Genomic DNA, 26,483 nt, shown 5'->3' on the forward strand with positions numbered 1-26,483 from the left:
ATAACTGCTTTGATGTGGGCGAGGCTGATACTAAGGGGCAAATCTGGAGGAGTGTCGTAAAGACGATGAATATTGTGGTCGACCTTGCCATGTTGTATTTTATGAGTTGCGAAGCTCGATGGCTGGATTCGAACTACGGAATAGGTATTCGACGTCACTGACGACGTGAAATGTATTTAACGACGACAGTCGGAGAGAAGGGTTAATTGCACCAGGCTCGATCGTAAAAGGAAAGAAACGAAATACTCGTTGAAATAAAATAAAAGTTCCCAACCTCGAGTTTCTTCCTACTATCCGGGTAGGCAAGAACCTCAGGAACAGCGTTATTAATTCGAACGAGTGGAAATGTGTATAGCCAAGGATCAGATATGTAATGATCGACTATAGCAATCAATTATACTGCTCTAGCCTTGTGAGGTAAGAATAGTACTTGCTTTCAAATTTGATATCGGATTTTGATCAGGTGCTCTGTGCCCGATTGTATGAACGGTTGCAAGCTCGAGTCCAAAGGTTGAAGCAAACAACGTCACTAGTACTATAGTCTGCTGAGGGTATCCGGACACAGAGACGCGATATCAAAAACGAAAAGCAAGACTTTTCAGAAAGGATACCGAAATCAATAAAGAAGACGAGAGGAAAACTGCTTTGCTTTAATCGATCGAAAGAGCGAGCCCTGAATATACCAACTCGAATTAATAACTTAACGGTCCACGTCTAGGGCTATAGCAAAAAAAGTTTCAGAATATTAAAACAATGCTGAGAAATTCGAAAAACGAATCGAAAAAAAAAAAGGAAGAAAAGAAAAGAAATAACCAAGGAAATTCGTGTCTACTATCTTTCACGATGACATTTGTGAATAAAACAATGCGGAGAGGATAGAACCTTTAAGAAACCATCGGCGTGGGGACACCATTGAATATCAACAAGTCATCCACAGGGCAATGCGGTGCCTCGCCCCTGCTTGATCGCGTCTTCGGTCGGATCACCCATGCGCGATCTTGTGGTCAATGGCTATATTTGCTGATTCACAGCGTCAAGATCTTTTTTGAAGCTTCCCTTAGCTACTGGAGTGACATGCTAGTGGAATCTTAATTCTATATTTGCACCTTGCATGAATGACTGGCTAGAGCAGGTTGCAAAGTTAAGGCGAGTTTTGAAGTTCAGCAGACATGGGCAACAGCGTGGTGACACGAAAATTGCAGGCACTGGCTGAATTTTTGGCATTTGGAAGAGGCTCTATCAAATTAGGCCGAGTTGTGGGCCAATAAAGTCTGAGAAGGAAGTATGGGTATAGTGAATCTCTCTTGTTGAAACTAGAGTAGCCGCCTACCACCTTCGTGATTGGCTAGTCTGTTATCTACCCGAGCATAGGACGTGATTACCGCGTGAATTGCCTGGAGAAACGAAAGAAGAAAAAAAAGAAGAAAAAGAAGAAATTTTTTTTTTTAGCTAGGTCTAGAAGGATTTTGATCGAGTTTACTGAATCGATATAGACTAAAGCTTCGAAAGGAACGCTAAGAAAAACTGTATACCGTATATCAGCAGCGGGATTGTGAAGACTCGGTGCAGCTTGCCATCTTTCAATCTGTTGCCAGCGCAAGCATCTTAACCGGATTAACTAATCTCAAGGGAAATTCCAGCTGATTTTGGAACGAAGGCGCGTAAACCCATGCCAGATATTTTGGACACCTGAGCCAATCATATGGCAGAGAGGCAGCTGTGAAACTTGGCGTTCGCCCCGTCTTGTGCGTGTTCCTGCCCAGCGCTTCTCCGCCCACTATGATTCGCTCGAGCTGTTGACACAACTTATGTAGACGCCCTGTTCAAAAAAAAAGTGCCTTTGGTGTGTGGTTCAACGAGGCAAGTCGAGTCCGACTTGTTGAATATAATCTTCCAGCATCAAATGCAAGTTATAATGTCTGGGCTGACTACTACTGACTACTGGCTTGTTTAACCCAAAGTCGAGTTGGGTTAGGGGCTAGTATACGAGCCCAGGTTTTCCTAAATACTTAAACATATACCCGTACTTCAAGTAGATACTACTGATATTTTCGCTGGTATTGATATAATTAATCCTTCATGAATTCTCAGAGTAGGAGAAATATATGGTCGTCGAATTTTATGGAAGGAAAACGCGCGCTTCAACCCGTTCAAATCTATTGTTAGAAACTATCAAAGGCATATGCCTCACTAAGGATACCCAAGCACCAACAGACCCTTGATTTTTAGCCATTTGAACAAGGGATGACGGATTCCTGAGCCACACCGGCCGAATTTGCGCAATAACTTTGTGCATTCCATCTTCTCGAACGTTTTGTTTGCTAGGCAGCTTATTTCCCGAAGCGACTAAGTTTAGCCATGGCGGCGATGGCTCCACACCTCCATCATCCCGTCCCGCCTCTTTATTGGTGAAAAGAGGGGCATCTACAACTTCCAAATCCATCTTTTGTGGGGGAAGAGCAAACCTCGATGGGAGAAAAATGAGTAAACTTGGTAAGTCTCCGGATGCACGGGTGCCACCCACCATCTCCATGGACTTGCATTATAGGGATGCAGAAACGAGACCTGTGCTGCAGGCACATACTTTGGAGTCGAGAAAAGGGAATATATCTTCAACTCTTTTGCCGCCATCACCGCTGCTCTGCTCTTCCTTTTTTATCCCCATGCAGCAGTTCGTTAACCTAGTCTGAGTGCTTCATCATTTTTTGCTTTCTTTATCTCGTTTCGTTTGCCCTTGCTCAGGTAAGTGACTTCGAATTTCGACAGCTGTCTCGTTAGACAATTTGATATCTTGTAGAATGTCACACAAAGACACGTACTAACCCAAGCTGTGAAGTTGCGCAGGCCTGGTGCTTGATACTATTCGTAATCGATAGTGACATCTAATCTCTACAGTATCACTTCCAACGCATCGATTTTTATTTTAATCCTGCCTAAATCGATATCGATATAATCCTTTCGAACAGCAGTTCGGTTTTCGACTTGGTAGCTTCGATTTTATTATTTCACTTTGGTCCTTAAATTTTGTCGCCTTTTTCAAGCACAGGTAAGCTTATAATTTTTCGCAGCAAATGCAATACTCTCCTTTTCCTACATGCCCCTTATTCGAGGTTTCTCTGGATGGGCGACCGGGGAGATTTGGTGTAGGCTATGGCGGCAAAGGCATACGAAGATATGAGGGAGCGCTTAATGCAACATCAACACATATTTTTACTTTACGCTCGTCCACACCCTCGAGCCTTCAAACATGGATGTCGTGAGCTTTGCATTGTCAGTGCTGCCTTTATGCGCTCCAGTATACGCCGTCTTAAACCAAAGCTTCATTTCATTTTTTTATGCTGGATGGGGTTTGAAACTCGGTGCTGTTTGATGTCTCGATGCTGGAGGGCCATGGGAATGTATTGGATGACTGGAGCTTTCATGTAGCTGGTTGACACAACCGACTAGCTGATATCCATTTGATTTCTTGACGTGTCTGCTAATTCCTATAGCAGTCATGTAAGCTTCAAGTCTTCAATATATTCTCCCAGTCTTCCCTATCTTTGGTCTTTGGTCTGTCGGTGCTTGGTTTCCTACCCCTACCTATAGCTCTTTGATCCTAGATATTCTAAGTTTATCTACGATTTCTGCGTCTACGACAATTCTTGAGTCTACGGGCCTGTTGCAATATCGTACCTAAAGTGGTACATATCATATCGGGGTGCCCACGAGCTCTGCTCCTTCTTTCCTTTTACGGCTGACTTGGATGTCAGTTGAGGGGCTTGGTCTTCTAACACTGAACCGATCCATTCGTTTCTAATACTTCTACGAAAATTTAAGACTAACATCTTCGTTAGATACATCTCCAGGTCGAGATATTCTCAAATTATAATCTAGCAGCAGTAAACTTCGAGTAGACCTCGCTAGATAACTGTTACTTATTTCACAATGGCTACTGGTATCAGACGGTCCCCAAAGCCAACCCTTTCCGCCATAAACACATCATTCACCTCACCGGCACTCTCACACTCTCCATCCGTTTTCTCCTCTGCCACAATATCTTCTATGGCTTCTTCGGTGTCTCCTGGTATTGCCATTCTTCAGCATCCTTCTCCACGTAGGCTTGAGGCTCTCAATTCACCACTATTGAAGACTGATATGGCCCTACCACAATTCTCTACCGGTGCTCCTCAATCTGCTGAATTGCCTCGTAATCAAACTTTCTTCGATATCGAAACCTCTCCAACAGAATATGACAGCCCAGCATCATCCACCAGCGACTACTACTGTCTACGTCAGGGTACACATTTTAGGCAACAATGGAGCAACGTCGAAGACGCCCCTACTCCACCCCCAAGTTACAACGTCTGTCCCATCATTCCGCCAAATGCTGCTCAGCGTAGCGCAATTAAACTTTGGGAAAGCCGGGTCAGTCGTGGAACGCCAGCTCCCCCAAGTCCACCTCCCGCAGTCGGGTTTGATCATGCCACTTCTAAGTTGCTTTCACCCATTGAGCACGATCTTGAGGAGTTCTCATCGCAAATCAATGAGATTCATGAACACCTCGCCTATTCAGATTCTGTTTTCAAACAGGGCATGATGTCCGTGTATATGCAACAGAATGCTGCCGCTGCTCGCCTAGCTAGCTCTCCGACTGAAGCGCTCTTCGCTGAGACATATATTTTCCGTCCATCGAGTGTGGACTCCGTCTCTTCGACTGCAAGCTTCCATAAACGCGAGCGTGCTTGTCGCCAGCGCGCTGCCGATGCTCAAACTCGAGCCATGGTCGCTGCCCAGAAGCGCGAGGAGCAACGTCAGGAATACCTCAAAATCACATTGGTAGATAGGATTGAGCGTGAGGTCGCCGAGATCGAGCGCCGCGCCATCCGTGATTTGGAGATGGTTCGTGAGGCTCGGTACGCTCTTAGAATGGAAATTGAGCGACAAAAGGCCCGAGACCGCAGAAGGGCTTTGGAGGCTGAACTCGCCATTGAAAGGGAGCGACAGGCAGCCTTAGATGCTCAGAGAGAGGACGAGGAGGAAGCCGCTCGTCTTCTTGCCTCGCTTAGCGCTGCCACCGAAGCTATTGCATTGGAACAAACTACGGTAGAGGACTACAATGAGGACCAAGATGCCCAGGAGTGCGTCTTTCACCTTGCCGCCGATCTCCGCCTTAGCCCCGAAAGTTCTTTTGTTGACTGTCTTTCGTCTCCGTCCCTCGCTCACTCTGTCTCCACTCGTCCGTCGACCTCTCACTCTAATCAAGCACCCCCACCTTTGTCACTCAAATGCACAGCTTTTCCAACACAGCTACCACTTGCTCCTGCCTCTGCTACATCCTTGAAGTCCCCGTTTATCACATTTCTGTCTGCGCCGATTTCTCCTTGTTCTCCAATTATGCAAGGGGGGTTCACATTTTCGTCTGCGCGATCAAGTCTAAACGTCATGGATATAGGCCTTGGTTTTGAGCTTAACTTTAATGATCTCGGCACGGACATCACCAGCGTCGAGGGCACCACAGGCATTGTTGCTGCGTGTGCATAGAGCACCCCACTTATTTGCTTTCTATTCGTTCCATGAACTCTGTTACTCATGAGCTCAAGGTTTGTTTTTATTCTCAGTAGTTCATGTTGGTTCGCTGTCAACATAAACATTTACTACAATGCTTTTTGGGACTATATGGGGATCGATCGACCGCTGGCGTCTGTTGTTTGTGTGGCTTCATCACGAAAGGGATAAAAAAATAATCATTTTCTTACACTCGCAAGTTCGTTGCTTCTTGTCTCCTTTATTTCGTTTCAGCTCTTCCAGCATCGGTGCCTGGAGTCATATCGACGCAACTTCTATTCTTTTTAACTCTCCATTCATTATAATTTGCCCTTTCCTATTTCCCTTATTCTTTGTACACATATATATCTACCACGTACTATATACCCCACAGCTAATATAATGCTGCAACATGTCGTTTCCGAATATCACTATAGGACTAGATTCCTCAAATACAATTAATCTTCTTGTTTCGTACACCCAAACCTCCCAAGCATGTTTAGTGATTTTACAAAACGCGGAAATGCCTGGTCATAGGACCGTAGACCGTAAATGGGCATACATTGCCGACGACAATGTTGTAAATGTTTTCTTGATCATGTTAGAATCTCCAATGCGCCGAAGTGCACATTACTTTCCATATTTAGGAGTTGACCTTGGTGTCTCGGCCAGAAACACTCACGAGTCGACAGATTATTGGATGCACGCAATAGGGAACATCACCGATGGAGCAATGTATATGGTGACAACCTCTTTAGCTCACTCACAGACCCACGGAATTTGCCGCTGTCATTGTCAGGATCGATCAACCAATGCCTAGAGATTTTACCCGCATTAGGGCCATATTGATGTTTCGATGATGCATTCCACTTAGGTAAACGGAGCCGATAATTATATCTATGAATTGGCCTTGTATAGCTATGTCTAACGACCAACATTACATTCTCTGCGACTTCGCACGGGAACTAAAAACTCCAACACCTTCCGATTTTCCAGTCTAACATGAGCAACATGAACCTGGAGTCAGTCATCTCGGATAGAACAGCCACATGGAAAAACGTGCGATTCGACGGCAATACGTTACAGATTTCAGGGTAACTGTGCCGTGCCGGTTTGAAAATTTAGTGAAAAGTTTTTTTCATTGTTCACATGATGCATATATAGCTGTAATAAACATTCAACATATGCATGATGCAGTGCCGGATGGTACAGTTAAGAACCAATATGTGATTTTAGTTGCATCTCGTTACCAACGTCTGTGCCGCTGACATTTTAGCTCCTGTATGTTCCGTCTAAGACATTATGCAGCCTTAGCTTAGAGCTTATCGATGACATCGCCAACACTAACTAGGTGTGAGGCCTCAGGGTGTGATCAGGGTACTTGTGGCTGTTGCTCTTTCTGGGCAAGTATCGGAGTCACATCCGCTTTTGCTGTGACAAATTGATGTAGTGGTTACATGTAGCATACTCCTCCGATGTCCTAGTATGGTATCATGGAATATTGGTGTTTATTGTTCATTGGAAATATCCACAAACATGATGACAAAATCGTACGAAGTGCTTTGTCTAGAAAGCACAAAGAACACCCTTTGCTCTTGAAGATAAGCACAGGAAATGGTGATGATAGATATCTCTACAATAGTTCCTCTAGACATGGTAAAAAACAAAAGCGGAGAGAAAAGATACCACAGGAACGGTATGCATATGCAGGCAGTATGACAAGTTCATAAAACTCTATAAATCAATGAAACACCGTGCATAATAGGGAAAAAATGATAGGACTAAATCAAAAACTCATTTAGCTTTCTAAAATCAAACTAATTGCCTGTCTCCCCTAGTTTTTCCTGATGTTTCCTCAGATGGGCTCTGTAGTTATCCTTCCTCGCCGCTTGGAAGGTTGTAGCACATCCAGGCCACTCACACTCGATTCTGCGCTGCCTACTATCCGCATGGACAGACTTAATGTGGCGTGTAAGATTCATCCTTGGAGCTGCAATGTCGTGTTTGCATATGGGGCACTTGAAGAGCATGGTCTTCTTTTGACGTTTTGGCGGTGGTGCACCACCTGCGCCGGACGTATTGCTGCCCTCTTCTTTGAGAGGTGAGCTTCTACGCCTCTTTCGTGGTTTTGGGGGAGGCACTGGAGGGGGTGGTGTCGGAGCCGTGGGGAGAAACCGGGGTGTCTCCTCGGGGTTGGTGTAAGGAGAAATTGGCGAACCAGCAAGAGTGCTCAAGAACGGGTTGGCGAGTCTGTGCATTCCCTGATTTGTTGGCGCGATTGATGCTGCTATTGTCGGTTTCAGGTTTCCAGAGTATGTTGTAGGGATGGATGTGGATATTGAAGTGGGCGGAGGGTAGTAAGTGTTAGAAGGAGAGTTCGTCGAACTTAGGAAGTCCTCTGTAAGATTCCAGCCGGCAGAGCTCTGAGCAAGGTAATATCCTGTATGCTCTGGTAAACTAGATACCACAAGATTATTACGATTCAAGGCCCAGAAAGAATCGAAATTATTGCTTAAATTATTGCTCGTGTGGTAATGTGTATGAGGAGGTTGTGAGTATGTTTTGGATATTGGAGTGCCATAGTGAGAATGCGATAGGGCCAAGAGGTTGTCCTGGTTTTCGAGTGTGAGAACGGGGTCCAAAGTTGACCCACTGATTATGGATGTGTAGACGGTTATAGGTTCACCGGAGAGATCTTGATCAGTGTTTTCAATTGGGAAATATGATACTGCGTCAGAAACGAGACGTTCTTCGGGTGACATTAGTGTCTCGTCTAAAAAGTCTGACTGAATCCGAGCCCTTATGCTTCTTGACGACGCTAGGCTCGCGGTTGCGGGTGAAAATGGTTCTGAGAGTGGATCCTCGGAAGGATTGTTGAACTTAGACTTAGACTTAGGCTTAGGGCTTGGGTTTAATGTTGGTAGCTGAGTTGGTATCTCATCTTCATCCGCGATCCACGATTGCACTTCCTCTTCAGCTCGAAGTTTTCTGTATGAGTTGGAGTACGATACTGGCCTCTTTTTCGAAGCAAGTCGGAATGACTCCGAGCCCGTCATATTGGCAGCACAGACTGTGCATAGATATAGGACTTGCTGAACAAAGGCCTGGAATTCAGATTTGGTACACTCGACAAGCTAGATAATTGGGGCATATTAGCAAGTACTTTCAGGTAATAGGAACGCTCGGAGACGATGACATACCTTTGCGAGCCTTACTAGTAGAAGCTCTAGAGAGTTTATTGTCGAGATCCAGCCGCAGCTGAGACTATCCATTGCAACATCCACTGCTTGACCAAATATATTGAACTCTGGGTTTCTGAGTTTCTCGATGACATGGCGTTTTACTTTATCAATGAACATAATAGAGGAAGAGGAGATCCAAGCAGCGTTTTTCGGAAGCAGCGTTGTGGTGTTATCGAGCGTTCTTGTTGAATCCAAAGTTTCTTGATCACCACCTGTCAAATAAAGTACTAGAGCATTAACAATGCGATGATTTACTAAATTAACAGGATATTCAGTCAGCGGCGATCCTTGTAGCAGAGCGTGATTCTTGGGCAGAATCAACTTACAAGTAAAATACGCCGCAATAGTGGTGAAGACGATACCAGCGATCAGTTGCATCCACAGCAGCGCCTTCATCATCGGATTTCGATCTTCTGGGGAGTGGTATGCAGTGGGCTTGGAGGTGGCATCGATATTTGTCGATAAGCCCATATCTGTATTCTGATGCTGCCCTACCGCCGAGTCTCTTTTGGGGGATAGCTTCATCCGTTTGGAATTTGGTGACGGCGATAGCGTCCAGGAGGCTATGTATCTAGATGGCCATCGTATTTTGACAATAAATTCGAAGGCCGACCTTTCCCAAGCAGCTTCAATTATATTTCTCCAGTCTTCTAATTCTTTGAAAAAGGCTTCTATTTGCCTTTTGCGTTCATACTTCTGTTGGGGAAGTGTTTGATTGATGCTATCGCATAGGTGAAGAATGCTATAAACTTCCCTTAATGCGGTAGGGTACGATGCCTTTTCATTACTGAGCTCGATGAAAGTTTGGACCCCGAGGCTCAGAAGGTCAGCATGGTTGGGAAAATTGAGAGAAAAGTCGTACATATCGGTGAAATTGTCGTTAAAGGCCCGCTCGAGCGTGTTGTAGCCGTGGAGGGATACATTGAACAGTCTACGAATAGATCTCATTCCTTCTTGGCCTATCTGTGACCTCAGAATTCTTCTCCGAGAAGGCGAATTCAAGTATTCGTCGAGTTTCGATACAGCCAATTCTGTGTTGACCGTAAGAAGTCCGGCAGGGCGGGATTGGCAAGAGAAGAGGTGATAGTTAACATGACTACAGCTATTGGGGGGCCTTTCGAACGATCGCTTTCGTTTTGGCACTCTCGTACGGGTTATGGATGATTTATTGTCTATTCCTAGGACTGAGCTGATAATCCCTAGTGATTCGACTGCCAGAGTTTGAAGTGGTGCGGTTTCCGAAAGAGACGTTACTGAAGAAAGATCCGGTTTGAATAAGGGAGTAGGCCCGCTTTGAGCGAAAGCAAGAAGAAGGCTTCGGACAGAATGTTCTGATACTTCCAAAGTAATAGTCTCATACTCTCCGAATGTTGCTGTAGCGTACCAGTCGATAGCAAGAAAAACTTTTTCAGCAAGCCCCATTCCGAGCTCGCACAGTGATGCCTTGCGTTTGAGGTTCACAAGAGCAGAACAGCAGCTTGGACACTCGTCCGCATGCAATCCATATTCCTTGAATGATTCTAACATTTCCGTCTCACAATTTGTCCGTTCATGATGTGTCCGTAGATGTGGCGACAGTTCTATTTCGTTTGCCTGGATCATTCGGCGCATTATTTGGAGAGCGTTATAAAAGGCTTTTGCAGCTTGCATTTCGGGATTTTTGACGTATCTAGCACGTTCAAGCTTGACGTCTTTAGAAGGGACCAGAGAACTAGTTAACACATAACTCTTAGTACAACATCTATACTTAGAAGAGTCGAATTTAATCGATTCGAGGGACTTACGTAACCTGCTCCGTATCTACTGTCTCTGCTTTCCAGAGATATATCCAAGGGGTGGAAACGATTTTTCCTTGTTTAGTTTTGAGCTCTGAGCCGTCAAGCAGAATTACATAAGAGTTTTGAAGTTCTAGCTCATCGAAGTCTAGCTGCCCAAGGGCTTCTTCATCGGTATAAGAATCAGGTCTTTGAAAATGTGACTACGAAGAACAAAGATATTAGCTCAACCACAGACCCTTTATAGGAGTAGGGGATATGCTTGAGTGATCGAATCACAGAATTTTCTGCACCCACCTGTGGTACACCCTGATACCTGGTTGGAAAATATTGTTGGATTTCTGAGCTCACGCTGTTGTATTCGTTGCTAACATTTCCAGACTGACTTGACCAGGGGTTCTCTACAGTCCGGTTGTCGTATCTATTCGGAGAGTCTAATATCCAGCTAGTCATACAATCTGAATTGTCGTAGTAGTAGTGGTCTGAAATTCGGTCTGTGCTCTCGGGTTGCCCGTCCTTCCGTGAAATTTTCTGATCATACATCTTTTTGAGTCGGGTCGAGCTATCCGTCGAGCTCGACACACTCAAGCTCTGCTTAAATTTCCAACGTTTTCTTAGTAATCTATTTCTGTCGTTACCGGTCCAGAAAATATTTTTCCCTCTCTAAAAAGATTCTCTTAGGGAAAGGCCTTTGTGATAAAAGGTTAGAGACACGAGGAAGCCTTCCGCAAATTGGTGGCCTAGGGATTGCCTAGTTTTCGGTTCATGGAATTCCAGTTTGCACCGTCGAGATCCTTGTTGGCGAGTTGCTATTGTGCCTTAATGTTGGAAAGCAGCATGACCACACGACAACGCAAATTAGGGAAAAGAAATTTGATAACGGAGCTGCGAGAGAACCGTTAGATGTAAATGTAATCGGGAATGGGCTCGAACACAGTTGGGGGCGCTCTTCCTTATGTCAGACAGCATCTATTTTGATCACAGAGAATATATTGCCGCCGGGGGGAGCTTAACAAGTATTTCTCAAAGTTGGCAGTGCTAGCCAATCTATAAGGTCGTTGCATGCTTCGGCAGGTACTCTAATAACCAGTCGTGCCAAATGAGAACGAGGCTGACGCTTCTCCCATCACCCTAAATATTCCGCACTTGCGTTCTGCGTCTAAGTAATGAAATCATGGATTGCATGGGCCATTCATAGAGAATACGATGGCGGGGCTCGTTAAATCTTGCTTCAATAACACGCGTCAATGTAAAATCGAAACTCAGATGCAGATAGTTCCAACGATCACTGACACCTGATAGGTATGCGGATGTATAGGCACACCCGTATAAAGGATCGGAGTAGCATCGACCTCCCCTCTATCGCTGCCATGCTAGGCCAGGCAGAAGCAAAACTTTGTTACAGTTAAGAACCTTGAAGTGTTGGATACATCTGTCAGGCACAACACTACATTGCGGCTACTTGGTTTGGGGCTTAAATCTGTGTATCAAATAAGTCACCTTGGCGCCAGAGTAATCACACAACTGCATGGAACCTGCCACATGTAACCAACAGGTTGTGCAAACTAAATTAATTTACAGGCCGGTGCAAATAGACACTGCTCTTCCGCTTGCATGCTGTGTGATACAACCAGCATTTCGGTTTCGCACCGCGCATGACTTTTCCCACCCTTTCCCTTTCCTTCTCTCTCGATGAATTCGTATGTTTGTTTGATATTTCCACCCAAGATGCTCTTGCAACACAGGAGCCCATAAACCAAGATTGAAAACTGGGGCATGACAGTGCATTTGAAGACTCCGCCCCAAAAACTCCCGCCCGAGATGGATGAGCCGCAAGGTTAGCCCCAGAGCGATGCAGAGTAGTTAGTCCCGCAACATCGATCGGAAGATATAAATAACAGTATAGTTTGGTTTTGGTGGGGATGGCAGTTAAAGTCAGCAAATGATTAGACGCAGACACGTATGCAGCGCCCTCTCCCCGCGAGTAGTGAGAACCCGTCGCTCTCAACCGACTTTCTTCGTAAGCTTAAGCCTAGGCCGGCCTTGAATACATATATGAAAGTCGAATGACATCTCCATATCGAGCGGCACAATCCGTGCACCGGCCGTGTCATGATTCTCGTTTGTCGCTCGCCGGTACGGCTGTAGCACACAAAATCGGGTTAGCTGCGGCTCCACTGCAGGTTCCAGATTTAGCACACATCTCCTGTGATTCCAAATTCAGAGTTGTTTGGCCTCACGAAAGTTCGCACGGACAAGAAGGGTCGCTCTACAAGTCATGGCAATTTGCTTTAAAAAGGAAGAGGGCTTATTCGGCTTATGGCCTTGGCTTGAGGGTTCATGGACCCGGAGGTGAGGTATTACTATGATCACGAGATCCGGATGTACTAGGAATTCTCGTGCGGGTTTCGTTTTAATTTTCGAAACGACGCATATACGCAGGCCATGGCGCCATAGTCACCAACACATTCCCCAATTATAATCTGAATATGCTTCTAGAGAATTCTACCACGAATTCGGTGTCGATCCTAGGATCCTTCTACTTCCCGCATGGCCCCGCGGGGTAGCAAAAGCCATCAAATGATTATCATGGGCGCTACTATCGATAGGGGATAGGGCTCAAGTCTTACGTGGCTTCGAGACTAGATCCTGGTCTAACTTGGTTGGGAATGGAAAGTACTCACAAGTCCACAAGATAAAGTATAAATATATGAAGCGGAGATCTATTCTCGGTAGACGGTTCATAGTTCTGCGGGACTGGGGCGGGGTTCGGCGTTAGTAGATTAGGGGGTAACTTCGATATCGTCGTCGCTAGCATCAATGTCCCCCCCGCGGTTTATGCATGCATCGAATCCTCCGCACACAGAACCTTCGAACAATGTGTTACAAAAATTACGCATAATATCCATGATCTCAAATATTAGCTCATAGAAACACAAACATCTACAAAGCTCTTAACGAGGCTCGCTACCAGGCCACACGGTCGGGGTTCATGGCCACTGGGGTGTATTGGTTCCTACAGAGAGCACCGTTCCCGAAGCGTTCGTTTTGCCATTCACTTGCAGTTCAACTCGAGGCGGATATATGCTGGAGCGCCAAAAGCGACAGACTTAGTCATTAATGACTCGCAGAAGTCTAAACCCCTCCGATACCTGACCGCAAGCCGAACAAACCAGTCCTAGAGTTTATACGTCTACCCTGTCTCTGCGACAGCCCATCTAGCAATCCCGCAGGAGTTAGGTCGTTGCGGGTTCTCCTTTGCGTATTAGCACATAAAAGTACGCATAACTGCGGTGGTATTCGTGAGTTATAAGGCCAAAATGCCAAAAAGAGACTACGACAAGGTTTGATGATGGAAATGTAGCCCCATAGCATTAAAACCAACCTATGTTCATGAAGTATCACAGCTGTTGTGTGTTTTCAAAGAAATAAAGTGGTAAAATATGTTAGCGACAGTGTATCAGCCTATAGACTGTTGCGTATATGTGGGGTATCATGTGGCTTATATTGGTTTTACCCATCTGAAGACAGAGAGACTCGTACCACAAAATGGCTGCTCGACCTATGAGTGGGTCCCATAGCGAAACGAGGTGTTAAATATGAAAGAGTTCCTAGGCTCAGTGCTTTAGAAACTTAATTCATGAGCAATTTTTCGTATTAAGCATGCATATAAAAAAGGGCGAGTTGCCAAAATTAGCCTCCCTTTCTGCCATACATAGGCCGTCTGAATCGCCCCAAACCTATCAAAGTGATTCTTTGAATAGGACTCCACCATTAATCCCCACTTCGCGGCACGTTCCAAGCGTGGATATATCGTTGGCGGGATGCTCAGCCTCATAGATTTTGAAACTGTGCTACTGGATTGGCGGTATCCGGAAGGCTGTGCATGTACACTCTGCGGAAGTAGAAGTGTATCTCGTAGTAACTGAAGTAGGCATAGAGGACGCATAAACAACGATTTAGCATCCAAACTAGAGACTGTGTTTGAGAATCCAGCGGCGCGAATGGCGTAATGTCACAAAGTTGGCTCTTCAACATCTCCGAGTTCACGAGTTCGTGCCAGCTTTCGGGATGTGCCACCCGATATTTGTGTTGTGTTGGAATTCACAAACCAACTCGTCCATTGTTACACCACTAATCCGCCCGCAACACAAGACCAATTCGCCTAGCCTGCCATGGCCACGAAGCCTTCGCCACCAACAACAGACCAACAGATGTCAACTAGATGATACATCACGTTTTACTCGCGCAAACTTTTGATGTTTCAAAGACCGGGTTGCCCTTGTTCCAGTTGCACTACCAGGTACCAATGCTTTTGGCAAAACTAATTTGGATACATTGCAGCTGATCGATGTTGACCTGGCCTTGCAAGGCGCGGCATATGGCATGTATTGGATATGCGGCGTTACAAGGCCTACGTTTGGTCACCAGGGCCTTCCCATCTTCTGACAAGGCTCTGAAACCTCAGGTCGACCGACAGGTGACCATAAGTTATGTTGAGGATGGCAAGTCATGTATAAACAGAGTTCCCCGGAACTTATAGTTTGGTTGGGCAAACAGTGAACTAGCGGGAAATCATCGGTGTAACGGACGGCAAATTATAGGAAAACTAAGTTTCGAGATACAGAGATTAGTCCATGAATCCGGGTGTTTAGCAAGGCTGGAAGTTTCATGTTTACAGCCGGAAGTGCAAAAGTTATGTGAAGGATCTAGAGATAACTTGCGCCAGAGAATTTACAATTCACAAATCTGGAGATATATGCAAACCACCACTTGATATCGATGCGATGCGATGCGCTGATGCTAGATTAGGGATTCTCCAATTTGACCGCATTTAAATGGAATTTTGGCCACGAGTCTAGCTGGCATGCCGGATTGTTTGAATCCGAGGCAGGGCAGCGAATATGATTCGCGGGGGAACGTTACCATAGCTCTATAGATGTTTTGATCCTTGAACACCTGCTAGGATCACATTGGCAAGTAATACGGAATAGAGTCTAGTCCAGTTGGAATTCTAGGACTCGCTGGCTACCCCGTCCCACAAGGCTCAGGAATACGGGAACTCGCACGCAACGCCCTAAAAATCATAAGTCTATATATATATGACTATGTATTAACTTCGGAATGTAGCGCGAGGCAATTCAAGTTTGGCTCACGTGCAAGTATATATTTCTAAAGGTAGCTTCGAGAACGGAAAGCGATGCTAAGGCGCTATCGCGATGCATTGGATCGATATACCTACTGCTATGAAATTTTTGGTTCATCGAGCTCATGTTGTCTAACCGTACTAGTCAACTCGAGTACCTACTATAGGATATGTGGAAGGAGCTCCCAACATCACTTTGCCCACATCCCTGATGTTTGATATCATAACGAACAGGGCTACGGATATACTCGGCCGGATAAAGAAAATTCCTCGGTCCTCGGTGGATTTAGGATGGGGTTGATTCGAGCCTCCTGCAATGATACCAGATACAGTGAATATAGACTACCAGAAACTCATTGCTTCGCGCGCCGACTAAGGTTGATACTATCGCCCTAGAGCCTATCTGGAGGCCCCAGTACATGTCTGCGGCATGCAACATTTATATCCTTTGAGCGAGACAAGTGCTGTACAGATTTGGCCCCTCAAAGATACCCCCATCGATCTCGATTTACGCCATGGTCAATGTACTAGTCGGCTTTAATTCTAGTAGTTAGAAGCCAGCGCGTATGTTTCCAACGCAACTTAGCGAATCAGTATCGAGAGATATGTATCCCAAAAATTTCATATTAAATCACGCAGCTTAAATCAATTCAATAAAGAAACTAGTATAGAATTATTGCAAACCCGATGGCCCTGCCGGACGCCCTGTTGTAGTCTCCAGACCAGTCTCCAACGGATGTCAACTTGTTGCATTTTGGGTTTTAATGTGTTGGCCTACTTCGACACATGTTATATCCCACCTACGCACTCGAGATGGCCATATAGTGAGGCTATTCACATTCCCTTCAGGCTTATAGAAGTGGCTTACATCCAAATTAAGCATGTTTAGGCGTAGCGGTACTAATCCGTATGCAGTATGTGCCTCGAGGCCTCACAGTTAGCGGTTGTAGCCCACGGAGATGCAGATATATATACCGAAGGCCTATAGCTCTATAGATTTATGAAATAAGTGGCCCAAAAGAGAAGTTAATAGGTATTTCTTTACTCCGCTATATACCTTTGGAAGATCTTAGGATATTTGGCACTCGTTGGTGCGTAGTGAGCTGGCTGCGATTCAAATAAGTGGATTCGAGACTACCGGTACTACGTACTCAGTACGTTCATAGTATTACCCACAACCGTTGTGAAAAATCATCAACCGGGATTCTGGTTCTTTCAAGACAGTGAATTAAGAATGGAAAGGGTCTGCATTTTTGACGCTTTCTAATGCATATTTAGTGGCGCGGGACCATGTTTCTCAACTCTATGAATATCCGAGATGAAGTCTATAAATTTTTTTTTGTAGGTAATCGACGAAATCTTCCGTGTGGCCGGAGCTTCTAAGATCAGGATAGTTGCAAGAAAATGGGCAACTAGCTAGCCCGCATGTCGATACATCTTATAGAAAGCTTTTCCCTGGCCGGCTAGTCTCTATCTTGCATTTAAAGACCATTCACATCGAAAGGCTACTATAGTAAAAGACTAGCCCCGCCAAAAAGCTTAATCTTTTTAGCCTTTGAGGTTGCTCTTGCTAAAAACTCCGATTGATAGACAGCAATAATCCCTCAGTCAAGTTAAATGGATAGTATGTCTCAATCATAATACAATGGGGTAACTGTAATGTGTTATCCGATCCCAATCATCCCAAGGTGGGTGCGATGAACTCGAGTTTAGAAATTGACCAATCGTTAAAAGGAAAAATGCAGTTTTTCCGGAAAGATAAAGCAGGCCTAGAATCCAGGGCATTTCTAAGCCGTTCGCCTAATTCTACTAGCGTGGCAATATCGCATATGAGGCCGAATCAAGAAGGTTAATCTAGAACTCTTGCTGGATATGAAACGAGCGCGCATGTGAGGCGAATTATAAGATCGGATGTATATAGATGTTACTGGGAGGAATTCGCTCGTCAATTAGCTTGGATCCCGTAGTTCACGGATGTATGAGAAGGCTGCTGATAGGGTACCATTGTAAGCAGACAATTCCTCGCGTGCATAGGCAAAAGTTGGTTGTATCATGCGCCTACCCAGATGATGGCTTCATGTAGATTAAAGAAGGTCCCTACAGGGTAGACTGACCGTGGCAACGGCAAAGTGGCTTTTATGCATCACATTGCATGACAGAGGCACTCTGATCGGCAGCCGAGCTTTGTGTAAATAAAACTTGCAGATGCAAAAGCGGATATAATCTTGCCCGGAACAACAGAAGAAAAAAAAAAGAAGGAACAAAAAGAGCAAGACAACAAAAAAAAGGGAACACAGTTGGATCCTGCAAAACTGAGTCAAAGGGCTTTCTGTGGGAGCGTCGCGGCTTGAGCAACTTCGAATGCAGCGTGAATTTGAAACCACGGCCCGGCGGGATGAAATCGGCGTCTATTGCCACTGCGGAAGGACTCTTTCCTATGATTTCCTCTTGGCGATATAAAATTTTGCCGATGAGCAAATGAAAAAAGACCAGCAATCACCAAGTCCCAAGGCCGTGTCAAATTTGGACAAAGTTCGGCCTGTCTGCTTCGGTATGGCCGGCATAGGGCCGTACATCTTTTCGCTCTGTGGCGCCCTCTAACTAATAATTCTTCTTCAAATTAGAATAAACCTAGCTATAAATTACATGGCTATATTAATATAATTTGACAGGAAACGGTAAAACGGCTCCTGGCTTGAACACCACAGTCACTCCACCTTAGTTTTCCGAGATCCAAATCAGCGATTTTCCCTATATTAAGTTAAGTTAATACCGCCAAGCTGCATAAGTGGAGACTCTCCGATTAGGAGGGTGTGGACGAAGTAACAAACTCCTGAAATCTTCGAAATCTCAAACTCGTGCTGCCATAATGCCCAATGGGATTGCAAAATTTGGTCCTTAATGTTGTTACTATTGTATATGTATATATGTGTTGCCTGAATATTCAGGATGTTGCAATACGCACGTACATCTGCCTAGATAGCAGCGCGATATATTGGTATCGATATCGATATCGATAGATTTACCTAAATGACGTCGACACGACGAAAGGGATAATTCGCAATGGGACTTAAAATCAATTGACTATAATATCTCAAGGTACATTGTTGACCTTGCTGTATCAAGGTAGGCTAGAGATAAATCACAGCAAGATTGCAATTGGCGTTGCAGCGCTGGTTACAAGCTGCTGGATACGGTTGAGTAGGCGACGGTTAGGATCATACTGAATTTCCTCGGCGCGATCAGGCTCCTACTTCGGACGTCGAGTTCGCGGGGGGATAGGATACCCGGTTCAAAGCTACATAGGAAAATTTTGCATCGCATAACTAACCACCAAGCTCGAGGTTTCCTATGACCCAGGAATCCGGTTCTCGAAATATTCGCTGGTCTATAGGAGAAATGACAGAGGTAAATGGGAAAAAAAGGCGAGCCCTGTCCGGAGAAAGGTCGGAAGCGGGGAGACTTCCAACTGGTCAATTGTATGCAGGGTTCTTTTCACTGATAGAATGCCAGGTTAGAGCATGCGTAAGAGCTGCATTAGATATTATATCGAGCACTAAGCGAGTGGATCGTGAAAGCTGGCTTGGGTAGGGGTTCGAGTTACCCTTCCAGAAGACGCCAAGTGTTGAAGAATTACGGAATGCATCAGGTAGTTAGAGATGACTAGGTTCTAGGTATAAAGAAAGATATGAAAGTTAATTAAACGGAGCAAAACACCTATCCGGCTAATTGGGATACCTTGCAGAATAAACGGCATTGTTCTTCTGTGCGTCAATTTTGAGGGCAAGATGGAGACGTCTACCGCAGCTTGCGCTCGGTACAATTTTGAGATGTTGAAGCAAGTAGACGCCAGGTAGACCGCTGTTTTGACGGGTAATGTCCCGTTTCGAATGTTTCGCTTCTTCATGCAGGAACGGTGAGGGCATTATGGTATCTGGATCCACGGAGCAACGTAGCATTACATGGTGAATTGGTTGGCTGGATCTCACTGAAGAATCCAGCATAGCCGAAATCACAGAAGGAAAAACTTTTAACGATCGCCTGACATGCAAGCCCTCGCTTTACTGCATGCGCATGCTCCTTAGCTAAATACTTGTCGCTAGTAACTTCATCCATAAACTGCGCTCCGTACGTGTTTGTGAGCAAAATCCAAGGAATCCCCACGTCTCAACCGGAGATTCTGCAAATAAGTATCTTCCCTGTCAAACCGCACCGCTGTTCTAGGGAAGGACGTACGTGGGCTGTGCTATAGCCCTAGGATATTGAAGGAAAGAGATTTGTTATCAACGTACATGAATGGTGAGCTCGTCCGGTCCTCGAACCATGATGAAGCACGAGCACCTTGCGATTAAGCTGCATAATTACAGAAGGACCTCTCCTATAGAGAGCTCCCACTCTCGATTATACCTTTTCAATATATTATTCTAAAACAGACGATTTGACTGCCTGGAAGCTCGCATTGCGTCCGACAACGGACTTTCGACGTGGAGAGCTTCAGAGCGTAATAGAATCAAAGATGTATGCGTTGCGATAAGGTCGACGTGGGAGGTTGATAGAGGCTATCGTGTGTACCACGTCGGGCTTGGCCAAGACTCCACGACGGGCGGGATCTTTGCGCGTACCTAACCGCCTGCTACCCGCTGTTGAATGTAAGGCCGGGAGGGATTAGCCATATTCATGAGCAACCGCAAGTCCTTGATCTAGGCAGTGTAATCTTCAAGCACGGCCGTTAAGTTATTAGCCACCCTCGATAAGTTAACAGACCCGAAAGTGTGGCTTGATACCCAAAAAGACCACGTTTCGACAAACCCCCAATGTCAAGGAATTTGCTTTCGGGGCTCTACCCATTGAAATTGAGGACTACCTGTGACAAACCCAGTGACCGTCTTTCGATGCGGACCCTCAAAATGTGACTAAAGTTCCCCAAATTACTTTGCGGTATTATCATAAAGTATCCGCAAAATACTGGTATGCACAAACACGTATTGGGATCGATTGAACTCCACACATGTGCTTTTTTTTTCTTCGAATAGGTAACCTCTTACCTACTAATTTTCTCTCATGAATATAATTTTAGAATCAGGCCTGCATATTGAGCTTTATGCAAACTCCCCACAAACGTGAAACCCCAGTATCTGCTCGCCTCAGGCTTCCGCCCGAATGGGACCAACTCCATATCTGTGGATACATCTCGGCTCGGGTACATCACCTCAGAGATGTCCCGCAGTGAGAAACCTACAATGTACACGTATTGTGGGAGCCAGTCAAACTCTAAGGAATGAAAATCACCTATTCCGAAGACCTTTTTGAGCGTCGGAAGCAACCAGCCACCAATAAAACAGGCATTCCGCTTCCCCGTGAACCGAACCGCGCGTGAACGTGTTTCCATATACTTGGTTATATCTTTTTTTCAACGTAGACACTCGAATCTAGACAGACATGGAATTTAGACCTTGGAAATCCAACGGCATCGCCAGTTAAGTCAATTCCCGTGTTCGCGACGCTGGCTCCATAGACTCGTATATCTTGCGCAATTCTTCTGGCATCCGCTTGGTTCGCGCGACAGCCAGCTAAGGAGCGAAAAGCAAATATAGCGTTAGGTCTGTGCGACAGGGCTTTGCCTGTTTACCCCATATTTCAGGTTGGTCATACCCTGATAGTTGATTGCCGTGGCCCTACTAACCATCTTTTGGTATTTCTTGGCCGTCGTTCGGTTCATGGAGCCGTGTATATTTGTGACAAGTTTTTTCTGGTAGAGAATTCAGTCGTTTTTATGCGGGGTGTGCATTACATCTGCATCTGAAAGTCAGGTACCTACAATCGCAAACCTGCGACCCCCAGAACCAGCTCGCTACCAGCATATTTTAATCTTGTGTCGTAGTTTTAGGTAAAAATGAGGTAGTTGAAAGGCCATGTTGTTTGTTCCTTGTGAGACTTACATCTGCATACCAGGATTTGTATCATTTTTTATGTTGACCGAAGTCTGGATTTAGAAAGTGAGGTATTTCCCTGGTTGGGGGTTCTCTTCAGATGCCTGGTTCTCTTCGACTATGCGAAGGATTTCAAGCCTTGGGTTCCACTAAGTTTAGAGTTCCACACTAAAAGATGTCGTAGGTTTCCCGACGTCCTATACCGGTTAGTAATGGGAGGCTGTGGAAGGGATTTTGAGAAACAGAAAGACCCATGACAAGGAAATTCTGAAAACTGGAAACTAAGGCCAGTCAAGAAAGCGTTCATCTGTACTGTGGAGATGCACCGAAGATTCTCCCATATCGATGGATTATGTTGTGCCTTTGGGAGTAAATGCTAATATTTCCCCGCTCAGAATTTCCAGAGGCGGTGAGTGGGAATAGGTTTAGTACGGCTGACTGGATGATAAGGACCAGGGGATCCAGCCAGCGCTATTTCCCAACTTCGTCGGCGAACGGATAGTGTCATACTGATACTTTAATGCTTCGCAAAACTCTCCCGCGCGAGCTCGGTATCCACTCTTGCTGTTACGTACAGTAAAAAGCGGAGCCTGTCGAACCCAAATTCGAACCCCATATCCGCTGTGGTACAGTCTTATATCAGGCTAGTGGGGTTGTGTAATTCGGAACTGGGGAGTTGCATCGAAGCGAGTTTTTACAGATGACCTGCAGTGCATCTTGGCCCGCCACTCAACAAAATGCAGATTGGAGAATCTTCGACGAGGAAATCATCGTAAGCCATTTGCACATACGGTAGTCACTTAGTCCTTATCAGACATTATATTCACAGCCAAAGGGTTTTGATGCTTAAGAACTTCTACGGGTCGGACCCTGGGTCCCTCTGGTTTACAATAAAACAAAGATTGCACCTGCTAAAGGTGTTCGGATTGCCCTGCTAAGCTTAAATTATGGCACGAAGCTAAGAACCCTACCAGGGAGCATTATCGGTCTTCTAATAGCTCGACTGGCCTTGTGATGTGGTTGGGACTTCATCATTTGCGAAAGCTTGCACAAACGGCGGCGGAGGTTGAGGTTTCAAGTTTCCTCATGTACGTAGTAGAAATATACCGTATATGCCTACTTTGATACTTTGATACGACTTACTTTCTTCATCGAAATTGTCAAGTCGATCTCATCGTGTGCGACTTGGGGCGCGAAGGAGCTGCCCAATCGTACATGTAAAGCGGAGTCGAGCTAGGCTAGCTGCTCATCGATCCAAGAAAAATCCCCAGATCCATGTTTCTTCCCCACCACACCTCTGGCCTTGCTTTTTCCTTCGTTCCTTCCCTTTTTTTTGACAGCATGATCGGAAAGGCCTCTTCAAGACGGGCTGAAGTGGCTCCACAGCGCGGCAAATTATCGGTGAGCAATGGAGGACGAAAAGATATCCTAGCAGTAAGGTCTTAAGAGACGGGCATCGATGCCAGGCGCCCAATGTGCTCCGCTTAAGTTTTTTTTTTTTTTTTTTTCTCACTTTAGTCGACGATATCATATGAACTATGATGTCCCGAGCAGAATTATATTACCTGAAATACCAGTATATCCGATGCTACCCATATTCTATACAAGACACCAGATCACGTTGATCGTCAGGTCTGGACCCTGAAAAGTAAAATCGATGACCTGCATCACACGCAATTAAGCGGAAGGGTGTCGTCATTACGTAACTGGCACAGCCTTAAGACGTATAGTGGTTCCCACATCGACCGTTTACTATCAAAACTCAAACGATATTGGCGATGTTATACATTTATCTAGATTGAAAAGCAGAATCGGACAACGAAGTTTCTACAGTGGTTTATCATTCGTATCGCGTAGGCGGCGTTTATATCTTATACAAGCAGCCAAACTGACGAATCCTGCGGATGTTGCAATGTTGAACTAATTGGCCCAAATCAATTATCTAGCCACTTGATTGATGTCTCTGTCTCTGGAAACCCTCAATTTATCCGTTCTAATTGCTACCATCTTCAATAGATGGTGATAAATTAAATATAGTGACGGCGCGAAGGGAAATGGAGGACGCGAAGTCTACCTTGGGTTTGTGGATGTTTGTTCCACATTTTCGAGAATCGAGTGAAACAATGGTCATCTGCAACCAACCTGTCTATCGTTCTCATGATCCCCTAAGTAACCTCAACCATTTGATAGGCTAGCTAGCATAATAAGTGTGGCCATGGGTGTACAATTATTGTGTCGAGTGGGATGACTTGAATAAAATCGCGACACGGCGCGATGCTCAAATCTTATAGCCATAGAGGGGAATGTTCCCTTGATTGGGGCCGACAGTTCTAGGATACTGTCCTCGGTTGGCTCTAAGCCTTGAAGGTGAGTTACCTTGAACTATGAATTTAATTAATGAAGGGAATCCCGAACTCGCGTCAATACTCCGATTTTTTTTGCATCGAGAATATTTTCTTCAATTAAAAAATTCGGTTTCATGAATAAATTCCCTAAAAGAGCAAAAAGGATCCCAATGAGATTGCCTACTAGACAGGTGCTTTAATGAGATCACAGCCCTGAATTTTGTATTGCTGGTTTGTGTGTCTGTGTTAGGCAGGCTCTTTGAGGTTTTGAACGGGCAAGAGAACCACAAAAGGTTAGTTTTGTGGTGTCATCCGACCCACGGCTTTCAACCTTGTGGGTTTGAATAATAACCGACGCATCTCGCTGTTAGTTGCAATGTCAAGGCTGGGGATATTCGAAGATACAAATGTTCTGGAAGGGTTATGAAAGTGAGTCGGGCAAACAAAAAAAAAAAAAAAAAAAAAAGCTGAAAACTGAAAGTGAAAAAATGAAAAATAAATTATATACCCTCTAAAGAAAGCACTCCTGACAACCGTCCAAAGATTGATTAAAAAAGGAAGCATATGCATATGGTGTAGCTTTCCCCACGCAACGGAAATCCGCCTTGACCTTACATACAGATACAGAACAATAACTATGGTCAGGCAAACGACCATAGGCTGGTTTATGCGCGAGACTAACTCGGCTTAATAGTACCCTCGATTGAGCATACCGTATTTTCTTCTTTTTCTTTTTGAAGTTTTCCCCTTCGTTTGTGAAATGCCTCAAACTAAAATGCCATTTGACTGACGAACTACATTAGCTCGGGAGAAGAGTCCCTGTCGCTATCGACCCCAGGCTGTCTATCTGTCGCCTTTCTCCCGTTTGCTTTCTTCTTCTTGGATATTTCTTATTTTTGAAAATTTCTTTTTTGGTCTAGGGGTCCTTCCTTCCATGTAGTGGTCTTTGCCTGCTGGCTCTAATTAGCTGGACTAGCAAGGTTTGCGATGCACGCAAAAATAAAAATGTTACAGAATGGTCAATTGGTAGCATGTTGATGCTCAGACCAATTGCTTACGACCTCTAACTAAGACTAGAGTAGGGTCCTCTGAACGTACTAGCTACCTGTAAACCTGGATTGTATCCGGTCCTGCCTGTTTCCTTTGTAGAACTAATTTAATTTAGCTTGGGTGCGGATAGTAGATTCGCGCTGGTCATAATCTGACGGGATTTGGCCTACTGAAATTGTCCTTCCCGCCTGACAAAGCTTACCGCAACAGTCCGACCTCGACCTCCACGTCTTCTAATAAAAAGGAAATGGACTGGACGACGGGAACATGGATATATATTATGCCCCGTTTGCCCCCAACATCTCGGTGTTCCTTTTATATACTTTTTATATCTACTACAAAGCCTCCTCTCCTTCTTATGTTTTTTGTTAGGACGTTCGTTTCTGATATGCAGTTTTGTGTGGACGAGTAGACAGAAAGGCAAATTCAAGAGCCCAAGCAGGAGCAACACCAGAGTTAGAATTGGTAGCTTCATCTCAAAGCCGAAATCATTGGCAAAGCTGGACCTTGGGGCTTGAGACACCGACCTCGACCTGGCAAAGTTTCGATAGTATAATTCGATTACAATAAATTTGCCTCCGTCGCATTCTGCATGCACCAGAAACTTTCTTAATCAGCCCTCTGCCTCGCCATTTTTCGTCAAGCTCGTCCGCCGTTTACCTTTTGTCTCGTCGTTCTGCTTTTTAGCTCTGCTACTATACCGCCCTGGGTCGAATTCTTTTATATATTATCCCCCTTTCCGTATCGTTTATTTTACATCGATTTAACGGCTATTTCTAGACGCTAATGAGCTAAAGTCGCCAATATAGCTTTGACGAGCGTGTGATTTTGCTAGACGAGCTTGCCAAAACATAATTCCTTAATTCTTATTTTCTACCCTTGTTATGACTACAGTTGGTTTTGTCTACGAACGACATTGATTGTTAGCTTTGTTTTTTACGAAATTGCTTTGCTGCACGCATACGTTCCATTTTAAAAGATTCTTGAGTTTCTGTGCCTAAATCACGTATTCTGTGCATTTATTTGAGGCTCCGAACCCAATTATCGGCATCCGACAGATATCACCACAATTGAAAAATCATATCGCCACATCTTCAATTGGAAACTATTTTTTCCCTCTATGGTTAATTCGTCTACGTCAACGATTCGAACTTAGGCAAGCGTTGCAATTTAATTCCGCTGATTCGGCCAGATTCGAAATATCGTCCTTTAGTGGTGTGAGCATATATCTCCTAATATATATCGCAATATACCACCACAGCTTTAGAGCACTTCAACCTCAAACTCAACCGCAATCCAACTACAACAATCCTCCAATTTCACGATCTCGATATCAACCTTGATAAAAAGCTCGCTGGAAATAATCGGAGAAAATTCCCATAGACAATATCTATTCCATTGTTGAGCTAATAGCAATAGTTTGGCCCAGAAAATATTGTGGATAGACGGCGTCTTGAGAATATATCACA

At 44.9% G+C, this 26,483-nt stretch overlaps 2 protein-coding genes across 2 annotated transcripts; one reads left to right on the top strand and one right to left on the bottom strand.

Annotated features, from left to right (window-relative positions):
* Positions 1-3,927: 3,927 nt before the first annotated feature.
* Positions 3,928-5,523, top strand: DFL_007983 (uncharacterized protein; the record flags this gene model as incomplete). The annotated part of the gene is made up of 1 exon (XM_067637648.1): positions 3,928-5,523. One exon carries the CDS (start codon positions 3,928-3,930, stop codon positions 5,521-5,523), a length of 1,596 nt encoding a protein of 531 aa, XP_067489144.1.
* Positions 5,524-7,343: 1,820 nt separating this feature from the next.
* DFL_007984 (uncharacterized protein) lies at positions 7,344-11,086 on the bottom strand (the record flags this gene model as incomplete). The annotated part of the gene is made up of 5 exons (XM_067637649.1): positions 7,344-8,660; positions 8,727-9,022; positions 9,095-10,479; positions 10,553-10,746; positions 10,841-11,086. The coding sequence occupies 5 exons, from the start codon at positions 11,084-11,086 to the stop codon at positions 7,344-7,346; spliced, it is 3,438 nt and encodes a 1,145-aa protein (XP_067489145.1).
* Between the last annotated feature and the right edge of the window lie 15,397 nt (positions 11,087-26,483).

Source organism: Arthrobotrys flagrans (assembly GCF_004000055.1).
Source record: "Arthrobotrys flagrans strain CBS H-5679 chromosome Unknown unitig_8, whole genome shotgun sequence".
Classification (NCBI taxonomy): domain Eukaryota; kingdom Fungi; phylum Ascomycota; class Orbiliomycetes; order Orbiliales; family Orbiliaceae; genus Arthrobotrys; species Arthrobotrys flagrans.